Raw genomic sequence first — 14,118 nt, forward strand, 5'->3', positions numbered from 1 at the left:
CATTTGATCAAGTAAACTGAGCTGACGTGGGTTTTAAAGATGTGTGTATTTTCATTTATGTGCTCGGCAATAAAGACATTTCCATTCTCTGAAAGATATCCCCAGTTCCCTTCCCGAAGCTTCTCCTTGATTTTTTAATACTCACGTCTTATCTTCAACGATTCATTAATTTAGATCCATAGGTTGGGCTTAACGATGCATTCTAAATAGGGAAAATAATAACACTAATGTCAGTGAAGAATGGCATTGACTGGAATGCACATAGATTTATGTCTATACCTGACTGAAGATAAACATGTAACAATGGAAACATGAAGTACCAGAGTTGACACAGCTACCCTGAATTAAATATCATATTTCACTGAATCTCACATTGTAAGCAACATCATTATATTTTATGTCTGTGGAGGAAGGACATGAAAAAATAACTTGCCAATTAAGTCGTGACATGTTGCTGATTGCCCAATGTGTTCCAATTTCAGAAATATTCAAAGGTGGATAAAAAATGCCTATCTTGGAATTGATGGTCTTTGGCACTAAAAGTCACTCTAAGTACTGCTGCTGCTGCTAAGTCATTTCAGTCGTGTCCGACTCTGTGCGACCCCATAGACCGCAGCCCACCAGACTTCCCCGTCCCTGGGATTCTCCAGGCAAGAGCACTGGAGTGGGTTGCCATTTCCTTCTCCAATGCATGAAAATGAAAAGTGAAAGTGAAGTCGCTCAGTCGTGTCTGACTCCTAGCGACCTCGTGGACTACAGCCTACCAGGCTCCTCCATCCATGGGATTTTCCAGGCAAGAGTACTGGAGTGGGTTGCCATTGCCTTCTCTGCACTCTAAGTACTAGCTGATTGTAAATTCTGATTCTGTGTGTCTCCAGAGAGTTTTTTATTTGTTTGTTTTAAAAGCAGCTCTTATTGAGAAACTGTTGATTGAGTAAATGACTTCTTTCTCATTAATATAACAATGGTGGCAATTTCAGCTCGTAGTTGATGAGACAGATAACTAGGTCAAAAGTCATCTTCAAGATCTTTAGATACACAGACACTGCAGTTCAAGGGAGTGTGGTTCACTGCAGAAGCCCATGGCAGGAAGAATGCTAATTCTCATAAATTACTGGGTTGCTCTGGTCAAATCTCATAAGTACTCTGGGCCTTGGTTTCCTTACCTATGAAATGACAAGGGCGGTTTAGGATCTCATTTCTAACTCATGTCTTATTTCCAGCTCTGGCATTTTATGAATCTGTGGTCTACGCGTTCACATCGTCTCTCTCTCAACGGTCCAAATGTATGAAATTGAAATACAACCAGTATGGAAACTTTGCTTTTTATCTTTTCTCACCATGCTGCACGGCTTGCAAGATCTTAATTCCCCAACCAGGGATCAAACCCAGGCCCGAGTGTGAAAGCATGGAGTCCCAACTACTGGGCCATCAGGGAATTCCCTGGAAACTTTTCTTGAGGGGTATGTTCCAGTGACCCTAAGCTCTAGCAGGATACTCCAAATTTGTTGATTGAAGAAATGAATGAATAAAGGTATGCCCTCATGATTCTGTTTGCTAACAAATCCCCAATATTGAGTATTTATCTCTGCATGACTCTACTGAGAACACCGACCTTCCAGTATTGAGACTGAAAGGGAGAGGCTTACCTCTGCTACCCTCGACTGCCCCTTCAGTGAAGACATCCTCATCCTCAAAGCATCTCGTATCTACAGAAGCAATGAGAGTGAAGAAATGACAACATCCTCAAGGTCTAGACCTGGGTCCTGAAACTTTGAGGCCAGCAACTCTGGCAGAAGCATCATCAGATGGTTCAACACCGTGCTTGGAAAATAATGAAACTTGGATAAAACTTGAGGTGTAATCATAACTAGATTTAGGATTAAGATTAAAATTCAGGTCATGGTTTCTATTTTTTTTTCACCAGCTATGTTCAAATATAACCTCCAGTTGACTTGAGAAGGAGCAGGACAAAACAGAGTATGGTTCTTCCCTTTCCGCCCCCCACCCCCTGCAGCTGATGCCTTGAATCACCCCACAAACTCAACTCTTCTCCACATTCTCTCTGATCAAGGCTGCTTCATCCTCCTGCTCCCCCCAACCACATGGAAAAAACATTTACAGTGAGTGACACAAATTCAAGTTACCTTGTGGTCCATAATGGTTCCAAACAGCAAGATGAAGAACCCCTGTGACAGAATTCAACAAAAGTATGAGGGACAGTTCTGCAGACCATAACCCAGAAGTTATTTTAACACTACTCTTCTAGATTCCTTCAAAGATAGTTATCATATATTAGAAACTTCAGTGTCTATGGATTCTCTTGCACTAATGAGTGTTTTCTTTGAATGGACCTCAAAACAGAGGACAACCTTCAAGCTTGTGCATGAGAGTGATTGATATTTCTTGAATGGCTTCAAATGTAGGATAGTTTTCAAACTTATTAAATCTGTTTACATTTCTTCCCAGGTATTAAGGTGGTTGTTCTTACTCATGATGATAGTAACACATACATAAAATTTTGTCATTCAAAGTCACAATCAAGGAAGGTGTCATGGGAAAATGAAATGTATTCTAGTCTACTTTCAATGGAAAAGTCAAGAAACAGGCAGCTAGAGTCTCTAAAACTGGTGAAAGAAGTTACTGCAAAAAAAAAAGAGAGAGAGAAGTCTAAAGAAACCCATAAGACCAGGGTCTCTAAGAGTTTAAATTATCTGGTCACCTACAAAGTCAGAATAATTGCCAGTCAATCCTTTTAAGGAATGGGAGTTAGGAGTCTTGCAAGGAAAATCTGAATCCTGCCACAAGAGTGAAGGGAAGCCTGGTTTCTAAGGACAGTTTCATGGAGAAGAAACACTGATCAGAAAACTGAAAATGCTGAATTGTGAGTCACAGAGAACGCTTGTTTTAGAAAAATGGAATGTGTGTAACTAAAGGGAGTCTAGAAATTGTCTTTCCATCAAGAAAATAGAAAGAGAAATGATCTGAAAGAGAAATGCAGAACAAAATTTTCTGGGGTTTAATTAAATTGCAAAGTAAAAGTAGGATGAGATCAGTGGTAATGAGTATAACTTCAAGAGCAGGGGAGATTTATGTGAGTCCAAGAGCTTTTGATCCCCACTCCCAAAGAAAACCTTAAGTAAAAGGTTTCTCTTTAAAGCAATACAGAGGAAAGAATGAAATAAATGTTCTCCATAGTTATTAAGAAATTATGAGTAAGATGTATAATTGTACTGAGTTGGCATTACTTTGAAGTTGGCTTTATTATTTCACATTAGGTTTAGAAATAGACTAATAGTGATATGGAATACTTTGTTGCTTTGTTAAACAGTTATATTTAATTTAAAGCATTGGTCAAAATTTTTTTGAAGATATTTTTCTGAAAAGAAGCAGATAATAAATATTTCAGGCTTGCAGGCTTTACAGCCTCTGTTCCGACTATCTCACCTTTGCCCTGTAGCACTAAAGCCACCATAGGCAAAATGTGTGTGTGTGAGGTGTATTTCAATAACACTTTTTCAATAAAAAGATGTGTATATAAGCCCATGTGTAAGGTGTATTTCAATAAAACTATTTACAAACACAGGCAGCAGGCCACAGTTTGCCAGCTCCTGATTTAAAATATATTAAAAATATAAACCTTCTGAGATTTCCCTGGTGGCCCAGTGGCTAAGACTCCATACCGTTAATGCAAGGGGTCTGGGTTTGATCCCTGGTCTGGGAACTAGATCCTACTTGCTGCGACTAAGACCCAGAACTGCCAAATAAATAGATATATTTAAATAAATAAATATATATATATATATAAACTTCCTAAATTTTCTCTTACTCATGGGTGCAGAAAGCAGCCTAATGACAGCTTCCTAAAAGTGGCTTAGTAGCCAAGATGAAGTGGAACGACTTTTAGATGGATAATCTTATCAAAGCAAGCATGTTAAGCAAGAAAAGACATTAGAGATCATTTTAGATCCATCTTTATTTTACAGAGGAGAAGTCTGAGGACCAGAGAAAGTGACATTGCTGGGATCCATTTCTGTGAATAACAAATGACATTTATTTTACAGAGAATAGCAGGGAAGGAGTATGAGAATCCCTGACCGATTAACATCCAAAGTGAGTGGCATGGACCATCTCTGCATGCTGTGAAAAATGACTATTATTTCATAGATTGCCTAGACTACTTGAGAAAGCATAAAAATTGTGCTTGTTTTGAGGCATAATATGTGCCTCACACATCCCTAACCAAAGACTAGTCCTCCATAAGTGAAGGTCAATGTCTTTTCACATTGAAACTTTAGAAAAGACAAAAGGAGATGCCTACCCAATCAGCCTGATCATCGAAATCCAACTGGACAATCAATAGACAGAGAGATGTCACAGATAAATGTCTCTAAGATATGAAAGGAAATGGAAGGAATATGTGGTGTTCTGTATTTTTAAACCATAGCCATATTTTGTTGTATAGCCAGAATACCAAATTATAAGGTAATAATATTTTGTAAATAAAAAGTAGCTAATAGTATCAATAGTATCAGTAAAATAAGTGTCTCTCCCAGAACTTACCTGGAAAGCATTGAGCAGGGCAAAGATTATGTGGAATGTCAAGGAAGTGCCTTCTATGAGTGTAGCTATTCCAAAACCCCAGGTCAGTCCCAACAGTGGGGTGAGGATGGCGACATTTTTGCTGATCCTCAGGATTATGGCCACATCTTGAGACTTGGAACTGCCAATAGAGGGCCTCTGAGTGTTGATAGCCACAACCAAAACCACAACGAGATTCACAGCCACAATGACCAAGGCTGGGACGGCAAAGGCTAAAAGGGCTTTGGTGTCATCCCAGTTAAGCCAACAGGCACCACGTCTCACATAGCCTTTCCCTGGCACTGTGATAGCCACAGTGGTGGCAGCAATAACTAATGGGCACCCATAGCCAATGGCAAAGCCAATGGCCATCATGCGGGACTTCATCATCCTCCGGAAAACAACCAGCAGTCCATAGATGATGAGCAGGGCTTTGAAGAGCATCCAGAAAAACAGACAGAGGTAGAAAAAGTGGCTAAAAAATGTCACCGCAACACACCAGTTGTAGTCCTGGGCCTTTTTGTTGAAGTTGGAGCCTAAGATGAACCACACATTGGCAGTCAAGAGCGACACAGCTATATTGACAATGCATACATGCCGCATGTATGATATGTCCGTCATGACCACCCGGGACCAGACGGTGGCTTCAATCATCAGGCAAAGAATCAAGCTAAGGATGGAGACGCTGAGCCCAATGCAGGTGATGTAGTCCAGGACTTTGTTGTCCACAGATATGGGGGACATGAGGATGGAAAAAGACATCATCACGTTGGTGTAGTTACACCGGCATTGCACTCTATTCTTGGTGTCCAACTTTGTTTCACAGACATTCTCATCCCACCTCCTTTTCCTGGAGTGCCAGCCAACACACTTGGCTCTGGCATTCTGGGATTTGTTGATCTTCTCAAAGGTGAGTAAGATTTGCTCCAATTTTTCTGGTAAAATCACTGAAAGGACCAGTCCGTTTACCAGCCTGGGAAGACGGGTGTTTTCCAAGTGGGCTTCTTTCAGGACAGCCCCCAAGGTGGGAAAAGCTATGCCAACAGCTTGGGATGCATCTGGGGGCAGCTTCCACAGCTCTTGCCTGGGGATTTCTATGATTCCTAGGATACCCTCCACTGTGTTGTTCAAGCTCATGGAGAAACGGAGACTTCTCTCTGAGGTATTGTTGTTGATGGGGAACCCTTTCGTCTGAATGAAGAATTCATCCACAATGTGCTCAGGTTCATTTTGGATGTGGAGTTGCCTCGCAAACCAATTCACTGACTGCAACAAATCGGAGCTGACATTTTTGTCTGGAATGAAAGCCCAGTTTGGAATGACCGCTGGGTCGAGGATGTGGTTGGCCACCTTGCTGTAGCTCTGCAGTGGAGAAAAGTGGATACAATACTGGGGATGTACACGCTGTGGTACAAAGTTGATTTCTAAAACCTCAAGTTTCTAAAGATCAGACGATTTGATATTATTTGACATGTTTCTCTTCAAATTCACTGTTTATTAGAATCTCATACTAGTAGGACTTCGGAGAGAGGAAAAAAATTAGAAATGCTAAAAACGAAATATGGTAAAAAGCAATGAAATAAAATAAGATTGAGGGTTGACATATATACACTAATATGGATAAAATAGATAACTGATGATATTGATAACCTGCTGTATAGCACGAGAAACTCTACTTAATGTTCTGTGGTGACCTAAATAGGAAGGAAATCCAAAACAGAGGGGATATATGTATACTTGAAGCTGGTTCACTTTGCTGTACAGCAGAAATTAACACAGCACTGTCAAGCAACTATACCCCAATTTTAAAAAATCAATAAATATAAACTAAAAAAAAATAAGATAAAATAAAATGAAATAAGCAAATAAGATGAAATGAAATGAGATGAACTACAGAGAAGGGTTGCCTGCTTTATTATACACCCCAGGCAGCATTTCCAACTTCAATTTGTATAACCCAAGTTTTCCATGAGATATTAATGACTGTTTAAGGAGGAAACAGTCCTATGGAAATCCAAGTACAGCACACCATATCCTTATCCTGCACCCCACCCTTGTGAAGAATGCCAAAGTTTATTAACACATTTAAAGCTCTATAAAGTCCTGCTATAAGACCTACTTGGCTTCATTTACCCCAGAATTCCTATATCTGCTGTACTACAGATCTCTCTTTTAAGAAATGAAACCTCTGCTAACATTTCTCAGTACAATTACATTTTACAAAAATAAAATTTGGGAAAGTTTACAGTAGTCAAAGTCTTCCTCACAGGATCATTATGTGATAAGTTCCTTGAAAATATTCAGTCTGTACAAAAACCTGTATTAAAAATGTTCTTATTTCTTGAAAAGGGTTTCCCTGATAGCTCAGTTGATAAAGAATCCACCTGCAATGCTGGGGACCTCGGTTCGATTCCTGGGTCAAGAAGATCTGCTGGAGAAGGGATAGGCTCCCCACTCCAATATTCTTGGGCTTCCTTTGTGGCTCAAGTGGTAAAGAATCCGCTTGCAATGTGGGAGACCTGGGTTTGATCCCTGGGTTGGGAAGATCCCCTGGAGAAGGGAAAGGCTATACCCACTCCAGTATTCTGGCCTAGAGAATTCCATGGACTGTACAGTCTATGGGGGTCACAAAGAGTTGGATGCGACTGAGTGACTTTCTTTCACTATTTCTTGAAAATGTCCATAAACTAGGATGAATCCACTCCCAAAACTGAAATGAGTTGTTATTCTGGTTATGATAGTTTTTACCCTGAAAACTATTTTGAAACTATTAAAGTACAAGATTTTGAAACAAAAAATTGTCAGATTTTTGAATGAAATTAACATAGAATACCTTCATTTTCTCTCGGGTGACATTATCAGACAAATCTGTTGAAATGTTTTTTAGTAACTCCACTATAAATGCAATATTTCCGGACGTTGCTTCTGATGATTTCACAGCATTAATTATGCAGGCATAATCCAGTGGACAATTCTTTTGGATTCCTTGAGCTACACTCCTGATGGGCTCTGGGGTTTGGTAGTCAAGAATGTGCAGAGTTATAGACGGTGCTGCCACGGAGAGGCGTGATGCACTGTTTGAGTCCTGTTTGTAAAAAGATGGTTATTTCACTCAAAAATGATTAAGCACCCAACATGTCAAGGAGATCCAACCAGCCCATCCTAAAGGAAATCAGTCCTGAATATTCATTGGAAGGATTGATGCTGAAGCTGAAACTCCAATACTTTGGGCCACCTGATGTGAAGAACTGACTCATTTGAAAAGACCCTGATGCTAGGAAAGATTGAAGGCAGAAGAAGAAGGAGACAACAGAGGATAAAATTGTTGGATGGCATCACCGGCTCAATGAGCATGAGTTTGAGTAAACTCCAGGAGTTGGTGATGGACAGGGAGGCCTGGCGTGCTCCAGTCCTTGGGGTCGCAAAGAGTCAGACATGATTGAGCAACTGAACTGAACTGAACTGAACTGAAGTGACAGAGACTGTATTGATACTCCTGTTCTAAAAACACTTGACATTTTAGGAGATGCAGAGATAAATGTGCTTCTACAGGGATGAAGGAGAGGCAGAAGGAAACAGTGGCTAAGTGAAAGGATACAACATAAAATATTTTAATTGAGAATTGTTTTATTCATTGGATTTTTATTCTTTCTGGGACACACACCTTGTCTTCCTTTGGTCAAGTGATTGAAAGTATGAGAAAAAGATATCAAAATGAATTTAACTGTAGACAAATTCAGTTGCTTAGTTGATTAGCATAAGAGGTGTGAAAATCCATTTTTAAAGCCAAAACTTTAATCTCTAAGTGTTTATCACTGTCTGAATGAATTTCAGATCTTTTTTTTTGGGGGGGGGTAAGATTTTGAGAAGGCAAAATAAAGTGGTTGAGAGTTTGGGTGAGGAAGGGATGATAAGAAACAAATTTGAACCCACTCTGCAGAATTCCTCAAGTCCAGATCTGAGACTTATTGTCATGCTGAACAGAAAACATTTAAAATGTTTCTTGTAGAATATGCAAATAAGATGCAAATATGCAAATACATCACCATAAAGAGTGTTTCCACAGAAAGGCTTGTACATGTTTCAGTTGATTTCTGCCACTTGTTTCCTTTACAGATAAATCCTATTTCTCCATGAAAGTGCTGAGCACAGGGCTGGCTGCAGTTGGAAGAAGTGCTGCAAGGTCCATGGCATTTTTCTTAGAAGAGAGAGAGAGGCCTGATTAGCATTTCCACACTTTGACAAGGACATCTAACTCCTTCCTGAGGCTTGGGGGTTGCTTCCCAGAGGAGATGACATTGAACTGGGTTCTCAGCCATCAACCACTAAGACCTGCCAGGCAGACTGTGATATCCAGCTGATATCCAGACAGAGCGACGAACATGTGGAAAGGAGGTTCATGCATAAAGACTGATTCAGAGTGTCTGAGGGGAGAGTGGCAAGAGATGAGGGTGGGGAGGAAAGCAGGGTCAAGTCCTGCAAGACCTTGGATTCTGTGCTTATATGAGGGTTACCAGGAAACATGATTAGATTTGTGAAAGATAATTAACCATGCATGGAACAGGAGTTAGTAAACTTTTCTGTAAAGGACCAGGTAAATAGGGTTGCCAGATACAGTACAGGTTAAATGCCAGTTAAATATTGGTTTTGTTTTCAGATACACTCAATTCTCATTATTTGCAGCAGTTACAATCTATAAAGTCACTGCCACAAACTTTGAATTAGTGAATACGTAACCATCACTTCTAGGAGAAATACAAGATTAGGTTCCTATAAGCTTCTGCTCACAACATTTTCACCAACCGATCAATATATCACTATATAAGCTTGTTTTGTGTGTTTCCATTTAAAGACATCTTATTTAATACATGCTTTTGATTCACTGACATTGAACTCACAGCCAAGGGCACTGTAACTTGTGACAACACATTAACAAAGCTTATCTAGCACATATATTTTCCCCATCAGGCACATCACAACCCTCTTAGGCACACCATACATCACTCTGGAACTATATTTGGGGGCGATTTTAAACAGCAAAATCACCAACTAAAAACAAAACCACAAAACACATGACACTACATAGACCACAAAAAACACTTGTTTATAGTAGGAAGGTCAAGTGCCACCTCATTCAACTGAGAACATGCACCTTGGCTGACCATTTTTCTGTTCTTCTGTGCATGTCTGTTAATAATTCAGAGAGCTCTGTGAGTGCTGATTTGGAGAAGATGCAAACACAGAATCCACGAATAAAGAGAACTGATTAAAAATGTTCGGTAAAACAGTGGATAATTTTTCATTTATGTATAACCCATGAAATATCACTCATGGCTTATCTGAAATTTAAATTTCACTAGACATTCTGTGTTTTTGCTAAATACAACAAAGCTGGCCAGAGAGTAAACATTTCAGCTTTGAGGGCCATATGGTCTCTGTCACAAATACTCGGCTCTGCTTAGTAGCATAAAAGCAATCAAAGACCATGTGTGAATGAGTGAGCATGGCTGCGTTTCAATAAAACTTTATTCAAAAAAACTGGTGGCAGCCTAATTTGGCCCATGAGGAGAGTGGATTGACTTGATGAAGCTGCTGAAGTATTCCCAGGAAGAATTGCCTTCAGATAGCAGCAGGGCAGTAGGAAGAAGTAGATGATACTGAGAACTATCAAGGTATTGAAATAAATACAAATTGAAGTGCCCTATTGGCTGTGAGCCAAAGAATATTGATGACAAATATTTATTACTCGGACAGGAGAATAGAAGCAGATTGTTTTGCATCTTTCCTTGACATCCACCCAAGTGTATCTATTGTTGCAATTTATTTAAGCCAAGTGCATTTCAATTCCCTCATTCATATAGTTTGGAGGTAATGCCATATTCTTGTTACAAACATTGAATGAGACAGCATCTTGTACAGCACTTGGATCAGTGTTGTCGTAAATGTTCAATGCATATTAGATACATTTCTCTCCTCTTTCCTTTCTTAGCTCCAAATCTGTATAGATTTGTATTTGCCCCCAGAAATATACTTGGCCATGACTGTGCAGATCCCAGTAATCTATATGGATGAGAACCGCAGGATTTCACTATCTTACTTCTCATGATGATTCCACAGTTTGTCTCTCACTTCTCCAGAGTAACCAGTCTTGCCAGTTCGTTCAGTTCAGTCACTCAGTCATGTCCAACTCTTTGCAACCCCATGGACTGCAGCACGCCAGGCTTCCCTGTCCATCACCAACCCCTGGAGCTTGCTCAAACTCATGTCCATCGAGTTGATGATGCCATCCAACCATCTTATCCTCTGTCAATCTCACCAACATGATACCTATTACATCACTGAATAGATCACTCAGCCTCAGAGTGCTACATGCTTTTAAGAACCTTGAAAGTATCTTTGAATGAAGGAATGAATGATCCTGTCCTCTTCACTCTTCTGCCTCTTGTTAGCTCATTAGTTCAGATTTCCCTTTTGAGTTTTAAAAGGGATTCTCGTCTACTATTCTTGGAGAAGGTAATGGCACCCCACTCCAGTACTCTTGCCTGGAAAATCCCATGGATGGAGGAGCCTTGTAGTCTGCAGTCCATGGGGTCGCTAAGAGTTGGACATGACTGAGCGACTTCGCTTTCACTTTTCATTTTCATGCATTGGAGAAGGAAATGGCAACCCACTCCAGTGTTCTTGCCTGGAGAATCCCAGGGATGGGGGAGCCTGGTAAGCTGCAGTCCATGGGGTCGCTAAGAGTCGGACATGACTGAGCGACTTCACTTTCACTCTTCACTTTCATGCATTGGAGAAGGTAATGGCAACCCACTCCAGTGTTCTTGCCTGGAGAATCCCAGGGATGGGGGAGCCTGGTGGGCTGCCATCTATGGGGTCGCACAGAGTCGGACATGACTGAAGCGACTTAGCAGCAGCAGCAGCTCATCTACTATTCTAGAACATGTATGAATATCTGCCAACTTGTTTCATTGATTATGCCATGGGTAATAGTATAATTGCAAGAAAATCTGTTGATGATGTTTAACATTTAGAACTTATTTGAGATTGTTATTCTGTGTGAAAACTTGTGGTCTGGGGGTTGATCTGCAATATCCATGCCCTTCCTTTATTCTGCCCAGTCTTCAAATGGGAGAAGACTGTTCTGTAGCTACATACCTTGAATTCTTCCAGCCTTGGGTTTTCTTTCAGGACCCTGAAGTTTATCTCCATCCTGTAAAACATAAATTCTCAAAGGTTTTCTTTACAGTGGGACTCTTCTCTCTCATCTCAACTTAGAGACTCCATGTGAATATGAAGAGAAAATGTGTTCAGGACTAGAAAGAAAATGGCATCTGATATTGCAGGAATTTGCTGAAGGGATGTGAGCCCTGGCAGAGAACATGCTGCCCCGAGTGAAGGCTAGAAACTGGGTGTGGTCACATAGGCTCTGAAGGTCAGGGGATTGGGTACATCTGTTGGAAAGCTTAAGGACCCATGGAGAGCACAGTGGCGACAATTAGAGCACTAAACTGTTCTCTGCTTATATTAACTGTAGCTATGATAGGGAACTAATATGGTCCACCTGATACACAGAGAAAGAAGTGAGAAGATACTAGGAATGAGTGCTAGGTTGCAATAATAGAATCTTTTTGTAGCTATGTTGCTGTTGTTAGTTGCTAAGGGTGTCCGACTCCTTTGCAACCCCATGAACTGTAACCTGCCAGGCTCCTCTGTCCATGGGATCTCCTAGGCAAGAATACTGGAATGGGTTGCCGTTTCTTTCTCCAGGGGGACCTTCTTGACCCAGGGATCAAACCCGAGTCTCCCTAGTAGTTCAGTGGTTAAGAATCCACCTGCCAATGCGGAAGATATGGGTTCAATCCCTGGGTTGAGAAGATTCCCTGGAGAAGGAAATGGCAACCCACTCTAGTATTCTTGCCTTGGAAATCCCACGAACAGAGGAGCCTGGGGGGTTACAACCCATGGGGTCACAAAAGGGTCAGACACAACTTCCTGACTAAGCATCTTGTAGTATAAAGGACTGTAAAAATCTAAAAGAGGAAAAGACACTCTTCGTGTTATGGTAAGGAAATTAAGACCCAGAGAATTGAAGCAACTTGTGCGGCTAACAGATAAACTTAAGGTTTGAACCTAAATTGCTTGACTGCCAAGTTAGTGCTTCTGCCTCTCAAGAGTTGCCTGTCTACATACTCCATGGCTTGCAAAGTGGTTTTTCTACTAGACTGTCGCACCCTGTGACAACAATACTGTACTGTCACAAGCCCCAGCCAACTCTCAACTTTTCATTGTCCCTTCCTTTCTTTAGAAAGTTGCCATCAGAAAGGGTAACATTGTAATCATTTGAAAATTTCTTTGAAATGACATGTTATTTATTATAAATTAATCGTCTCAGAGACCTGATTGATTTCTCTTGGGACCACATAAGAATTAATCAAACTTACTTTTGCGCGGATATGGAATCTACTCTGAGAATATTCTGTGGCCAAAATTAATATTAAACAGCAAATCGTGGTTGCCTGGGACTTCATTTTCACACACAAGATCTTCACCTGCAATAGACAAGGGTGGATCAAGCTGAAGATGACAATACCACATAACTAACCTAATATTTAGTCAGCTAACCAACCACTGAGTTCGCAGCAAATGTAAATTTCCTTATGCTCCAATGGAGATACACTCACTCTGATCCATTTAGGCTCCCGAGGCAAACTGTGACCAGGAAGCAGACAAAACTCAAGGATCTTGGATCAAAGCCTTCCTAGTTGGAGTCAAGACTAAGAGGGACTTTCATGACGCCACTGTGCCCTCTGCCGAGATGACGATCCACAGGCACTTACAGGAAGGCTTCCAAGTTGTCTTCTTGTTTAAAATTGTCTTTGAGCTCCTAACCAATGAACACAGGGAAAGTATGTTTTGACTTATACCATCATCTTGTAGAACAAGTCTGAGCAGGGGAAAGGGAATGTGGCAGAATGACAGGCAAAGTCAGTAATGGATTTGCATAGGTGTTGAAACAGAACTGTGGAATTCACAGTCTTATAGTGTGGGCAGAAAGAAGTTTTCACGTATGCAACCAATCGGTGGATGGGCACAGAAGGCAGTTTTCAGTATCAATATTGTTTAGGATAGATTTTTAACTGATCCTCACAAAGAGAAGTAACAGAAGTACCAGTATGAGTTGTCTTAAAATAACTGTTTTACATATAATTCTCCTGTAGCTTTCAAGATGATGCTTTTGAACTGTGGTGCTGGAGAAGATTCTTAAGAGTCCCTTGGACTGCAAGGAGATCAAGCAGTCAATCCTAAAGGAAATCAGTCCTGAATATTCGTTGGAAGGACTAATGTTGAAGCTGAAACTCCAATACTTTGGCCACCTGATGCGAAGAACTGACTCATTAGAAAAGACTCTGATGCTGGGAAAGATTGAAGGCAGGAGGCGAAGGGGGACAACAGAGATGGTTGGATGACATCACCAACTTGATGGACATGAATTTGAGCAAACTCTGTGAGTTGGTGATGGACAGGGAAGCCTGG

At 40.7% G+C, this 14,118-nt stretch overlaps 1 protein-coding gene across 1 annotated transcript; it reads right to left on the bottom strand.

Annotated features, from left to right (window-relative positions):
* Window positions 1–1,097: 1,097 nt before the first annotated feature.
* ADGRF4 (adhesion G protein-coupled receptor F4) lies at window positions 1,098–13,112 on the bottom strand. Its single transcript, XM_070360969.1, has 8 exons — window positions 13,026–13,112; window positions 11,740–11,794; window positions 8,628–8,779; window positions 7,415–7,666; window positions 4,564–5,943; window positions 2,148–2,189; window positions 1,650–1,709; window positions 1,098–1,166 (listed from the first exon to the last, which is right to left on the bottom strand). Exons 1-8 carry the CDS (start codon window positions 13,110–13,112, stop codon window positions 1,098–1,100), a joined length of 2,097 nt encoding a protein of 698 aa, XP_070217070.1.
* Between the last annotated feature and the right edge of the window lie 1,006 nt (window positions 13,113–14,118).

The sequence above is a fragment of the Bos mutus genome, chromosome 23 (genome assembly GCF_027580195.1).
Source record: "Bos mutus isolate GX-2022 chromosome 23, NWIPB_WYAK_1.1, whole genome shotgun sequence".
NCBI classification, from domain to species: domain Eukaryota; kingdom Metazoa; phylum Chordata; class Mammalia; order Artiodactyla; family Bovidae; genus Bos; species Bos mutus.